The 5,895-nt window shown below is 34.2% G+C and overlaps 1 protein-coding gene across 1 annotated transcript; it reads left to right on the top strand.

Moving 5' to 3' along the window:
* Positions 1 to 1,093: 1,093 nt before the first annotated feature.
* Positions 1,094 to 3,976, top strand: LOC143584342 (V-type proton ATPase 16 kDa proteolipid subunit-like). The gene is made up of 3 exons (XM_077066423.1): positions 1,094 to 1,284; positions 1,357 to 1,642; positions 3,580 to 3,976. The coding sequence occupies exons 1-3, from the start codon at positions 1,203 to 1,205 to the stop codon at positions 3,710 to 3,712; spliced, it is 501 nt and encodes a 166-aa protein (XP_076922538.1). The 5' UTR covers positions 1,094 to 1,202; the 3' UTR covers positions 3,713 to 3,976.
* The last annotated feature ends 1,919 nt before the right edge of the window (positions 3,977 to 5,895 follow it).

Below are 5,895 nucleotides of genomic sequence, written 5' to 3'. Positions count from 1 at the left end.
GCGAAAGTGTCATCACGAGATGAATGGAGGATCTAGACATAAACCTCAGGGGTAACGTTCAAATATTTTTTTTCCGTATTTCGTACAATAAACGAAACAAAATAATAATAAATATAATTAAACACATGGGGTGCAAATTTCTCCTATTCGGTTTTGAAAGCTTGAAATCGAGCCATTACATCCTCTTCTTTTATTTTATCAAACGTTTCTCTTTCGACCACACAAATCAAAAGCATTGTTCAAATACTCAACACCCATTTGCTTGCACAAACCTACATTGATAAACTTCATTTTAGGAAAACATATTTCAACAGTTGCGGTTGCAATCGGTAAAACCAACGCTAGCTTCAATATTCGATAAACCAAAGGAAAAGTAATAAAATGTCAAACGTTCCACCAAATCTTGTAAATTTATCATCTTTATTTAAAACGTGATAAAAAGTCATACGATCACCTGAAATACACTCTCTTTCTTCATTACTAAAATAATTCGGATACATCTACAAAAATGTCACTATCTTATATATATCAAACTTGGAAAACGAATCTTATAGATTTAAACCAGACATATTTTCAAAAAAACTAGTTGAGACCTTACTGAATCTATTTCCAATTTCTTGAATTTGCATATCCAAAACCATATTAAAAGCTTCAACCTCAAAATAATGATTTTGTTGAACCTGCTTTCGTTTGATATTTTCCGTTCAAACAAAAGAAAAATATGTTAATGGTTTTTATTTGTTTTGGGCTATAAACTTTGTTGACAATTGTAATGAGACAAATAAAAAAGGAAATGTGGACACTTATAATGGGACGAAAGGAGTATTTGTTTTGGCCTCTGGGCTATCAACTATGTTTTGGCTTTAGTTGATTTTAACTTTTAAGTTGGTTGAGCTTTAAACAAATAGAGATAACGTAAGACTATTTCAAGGGTAACGAAGTACGGAAACCCCGGTTATACTATACATACGCCTCTACACGAGATTGAAAGTTGTGTTTTAAGTTTTACCACGTCGACCATAACTACAATTAACTCATTCTCAAATTAACATCCATTAGTAATTTATTTTAAAATTTAAAACTATGAATCACGTTTTGAGACACACCTAGCACGATCAAACAAGGTCATCCATACAATAATAATACAGACTCATCTTCACTCTCACAATCCTAATAATATTAATTAATAACAATCTCCGATCATGTCTTCTTCTACGTTCTCCGGCGATGAAACGGCACCGTTCTTCGGCTTCCTGGGCGCCGCAGCGGCCCTAGTCTTCTCCTGTAAGTCAAACCCATGACCCAGATCCATTAAATTTCAAAATTAACAACCCGGATCCACGATTGAACATGCAGGTATGGGTGCGGCGTACGGCACGGCGAAGAGCGGCGTGGGAGTGGCGTCGATGGGAGTGATGCGGCCGGAACTGGTGATGAAGTCGATTGTGCCGGTGGTTATGGCCGGAGTGTTGGGTATTTATGGGTTGATTATCGCTGTGATTATTAGCACTGGGATTAACCCCAAGGCCAAGAGTTATTATTTGTTTGATGGGTATGCTCATTTGTCTTCTGGGTTGGCTTGTGGTCTTGCTGGCCTTTCGGCTGGTATGGCTATTGGAATCGTTGGTGATGCTGGTGTTAGGTAATTATTATTTGTTATTATTATTATTATTATTATTTGAAATTAGTGTTTTTGTTGCTGAGATTAATATGTATATATTGTTGTGAGCTCGACCGGGCTTGTTTCGAGTTGTTTTTCAAAAGCTCGAGTTTGGCTCGGGCTTGACTAGTTTATTATTTATTAATTTAAATACAGTTTTAAACCTTAAATGAGCCTAAGTTCGGCTCGAGCTCATGTGCAGTATCTTAAATGAGTCAAAGCTCGGCTCGTGCCTAACTGTGCAGTGTGAAATTAATACATAGAAGTCCGTAAGAGTTATGACTTAAAAATGCACATGAGTCGTTAAGGCTTGACGGGCCTAAATGATCTTATCATACAATGGTCGAGATCGGGCTTGATAAGGCTCGGATCGTTTCGAGCTTTTTATCTATTTGATCTGGAGTAGTTCGCGAGCAGTACAAATACGCTAGGAAATACTGATGAAGTAGGCTGAGTGCATACACATAAATGTTTTAAAACCATAGAAAAAAGATGCAAATGTTGTTAATTAATACTTTACATAAGGCATAAGTTGTGTGACCCTTGTATTTATTTTTATGATATTTTGTTATGCTTCTTTACTAAGTTATTTTGTTGATGATTGTTTATATTTGGTTGTTACTTGTTTATATTAAGACTTATAAATTATGTTTGGCACTTTATATTAATACTTGCATGTCAATTTTAGGATGTCAAAAGGATTAAAAAAATAAGACTGTAAGCCTTAATGATTAAAAAAATAAGACTGTAAGCCTTAATTAAATCACAAAAAGGGTATAGCTCATACTTGTCCAAAACATAGGCGTGGCCTTTGTAGGCCGCTTACCTTAGCAACAATGCTAGAAAAACAGTAGGAAATTGTGATGAAGTAGGTTGATACATACACACAAAGGCTTTAAAACCTATGACAACAGCTAGAGTTAGCATTTCACTACTTTTTTCAAAAACAATTAATACTCTCAGCGGCTGATTGATTAGGACTTTCGATTCACTGAACGGTTTAGGTGAAGCGCCTGATGTTTTCCGTTTGACGAGTGATCTAGGGGGTGTTTGGGATTCCTTATTTTTGCCTCCTTATAACTTATTGAGAAGTTAGACCATCTGTAGTCCACCACAATTGTGGTGTTTTTGGCTTAAAACTCCCCCCCCCCCCCCCCCCCGGCTCTTTCATTCGGCGTTTTGGAAGGAGCGTTTCCCACAAAACGCTATCATGGCACGCATTTTGATAAAATTGTGTGTGGGGAGGGGAGAGACAGGGGAATATATGTAATTATTGTAGGAGAGTTGTGGCATTTTGCCCACTACGCCACTTTTTGCAAAACTCTCAATTTCAATTGATGACAGGGATGCCACATGGCGCAAAATGCCTAAGGGTGAAGCGTTTTGACTACACATGGTCTTAGAAAAGTGTTTGGGATTGCTTAATGTGTGGGTGGAAAAGTTCCATAAGTCACAAGGTTATGACTTATGGATAAGTCATAAGGAGGTAAAAATAAGGAATCCCAAACACCCCCTTAGACATGGCTTCTTCCATGATCTATTCTTCTACTTGCGACATTGTAACTGTAATCAAAGCATAGTTATAGACAATATAGAGTATAGACATTGTGTTGAACATTATTAATAGAAATTAGTATTACCAATAATATTTTTGGAACAAATCAATTTAAGTGGTATCTGGTATGCATTAAAAATGCACTTTGGGGCTTCCGACAACTTTCTTCTCAACTAGTGCTAACCCATTTTTGATCTAACTTATTTGACCCGTTAACCTGAACCAACCCATTTAAAAGTAAACTGGTCAAAATTGCTACATCTGTTTACAGCTGTCTTGTTTCTTTTTCCCTGTGATGAATTTGTGCTGCCGCCTTTTGTTTGCTTTCTGGTGAAAATTATTAAAAATCTTAATCATGTTACAGAGCCAATGCACAGCAACCAAAACTGTTTGTGGGGATGATCTTAATTCTCATTTTTGCTGAAGCTCTTGCTCTATACGGTCTTATTGTTGGAATCATTCTTTCATCTCGAGCTGGTCAGTCCAGAGCAGACTAAATGTTCGGCGTTCTCGTGTGTTTTACAGCTACATAAAATTAAGCATTTGGGTGGTGTTGAAGCTGAGGATGGGTGTATTGGTTTTTACCATGATCTGATGCTGAGGGTAGACAAGATTCTAGTTTTCTGATACAATAAGGCTGTCTATTATTGTTTGTTGGACATGTTTATCATTGTATAAAAATGTTGTTTATTATTATGTTAAATTTTCAATAAATTCATTTGTAAAAAATTTGCTTTATTACTATGGATTTTATTTTATTTTCCGTCTATTAAGACCATGAATTGAAAATCTTGGCTAAAAAGGAACCACGTGAGTTTAGCTTAACATTTTGGATTAAAGTCTCCAACTATACAACTTTCTAAGCCATTTTTATTTAATAATTTTAGAATATCGGTTTAATAATATGATTCCTTTAATCATGTAAAATAAGTTTTTGTAAATTGAAAACTTCAGTATTATCTTACATATCAATAAACAAAAATTCAAAGCGCAATTATTTGTTACAACATTTTGGAGCATTTGGAAGGGTAGAAACGACTAGATTTCAATAATGCGAGAAAGTCGGCTTCTTACATGATGGAGGACACTCCAGCAACATCTTTTGCTTGGATTAAACATAGGTCACTTTAAAAAAAAGACACAGGTCGAATTTTCATGTCTATAACGTTATCCAGGTCTTTTTGAGTTCTTTTGCTTTCTGTTTTGAGTAGGCTTGTCCTGTTTTGCTTGTTTCCTTTTGTAGATTGTTGTTTTGCTTACAGTGTAGTTTGTGACAGGCCTTTTGCCTAATGGCTTAGCACATGAAACAACTTACATGGGTGCTAAACCTAAACACAACACCATTAACCAGTCTTTTTTATTTTCTTCAAACACGAACCATGTTTATAAATTGTTACGTGACATGACTATTCAACACGATTAATGTAAATATGTATGTTAAGAAAATGTTTGTTTATTCTCCTTGGTTATTGTAAACCAACAAAAAATAAAACAAATAAGCGTACCCAATAAAATCTTACTCATTACAAAAACTATTTTTAGGGTCCAGGGAGGGTAGGAATTAAAATGGGGGCAAACTTTTTTACCTATCCCGGAACACACAGAGGCTGCTCCTGTTGAGACTACCAACTCTAAAGAAAACCACATGCATTAAAAAATTAATACTAAGTAGAGGCGAGATTGTGTAAGAAAACTTAAGTAGTAAGTAATGACACATAAAGGAGCAGAGAGACATTGATAAAGTAACACAAATCCGCTCGAAAGTACGAATACTTTGTTATTGTAAATTTCAAATGATTCTTAGAGTGTGGTAAGTTTATGGATTTTATATTTTTTTTCGCATATATACATGAAAAAATTAATGGTAAATTGCTATTCACAAGCTCCAAATTAGAATCGAGGTGGCATATTAATATCGAGTTCGATTTGATTAAAAATCTAGTTGGCTTGACTTTACGACTTATATTATAACTAACTTATTCTCGTTAACTAAATTAAGGTAATTATTATATGTTTATTAGGATTATACAATGTCTTTTAACATTTATAATTGCTTAAAATATTTAAATTCATGTAAAATTAGTTTGTCTTTTTCATATATATTATAATACTAGGTTAGGTACCCGTGTATAACACGGATTTAACAAAATAAATTTTATAAGTTCAAAAAATTTAAAATATCAAAAAACACACGATGTTATATGACTGAACAGTGAACATAATATTTTTCTATGTATTTCTGTGAGTATGTCGAATGAGCAATAAGGAAAAGACGAACTTATTGCTTCTTTTCTAACATTTGTTGACAATATTCCTCTCACAAGGTTAATATGATGTGTCTACCTCTGTCAGATTGTAAGATTGTAGATATATATTTAACATAAATAAAGATAAGTTAAAAAAAAAGAAAACAATTAAATATCTTCTAATTTGATGTGCATCTTCATTGATTCTTTGCCATCTCTCACTGGTTTCTTCTCCACCTCGTAGCATTTGTTGACATATCCAATAATGTCTAAGCTGGAATTCCAGTTAGAGTGTTAGCATTTTAATGTTCGTTAAACAATTAAGTGTGAATAATAAATAAAATAATATTAAATCTAACCAAGTCTAAAGTACTGAAGTAGGGTTCTTCTAAAATGGAACGAAAATCGGTGAATTCAAAACCGTACTTCGACCC

Source organism: Bidens hawaiensis, unplaced genomic scaffold, assembly GCF_021521415.1.
Source record: "Bidens hawaiensis isolate Kalapana, Puna unplaced genomic scaffold, B.hawaiensis_p1.1 tig00001521_1, whole genome shotgun sequence".
Classification (NCBI taxonomy): domain Eukaryota; kingdom Viridiplantae; phylum Streptophyta; class Magnoliopsida; order Asterales; family Asteraceae; genus Bidens; species Bidens hawaiensis.
This window is presented reverse-complemented; position numbering and strand designations above follow the sequence as displayed.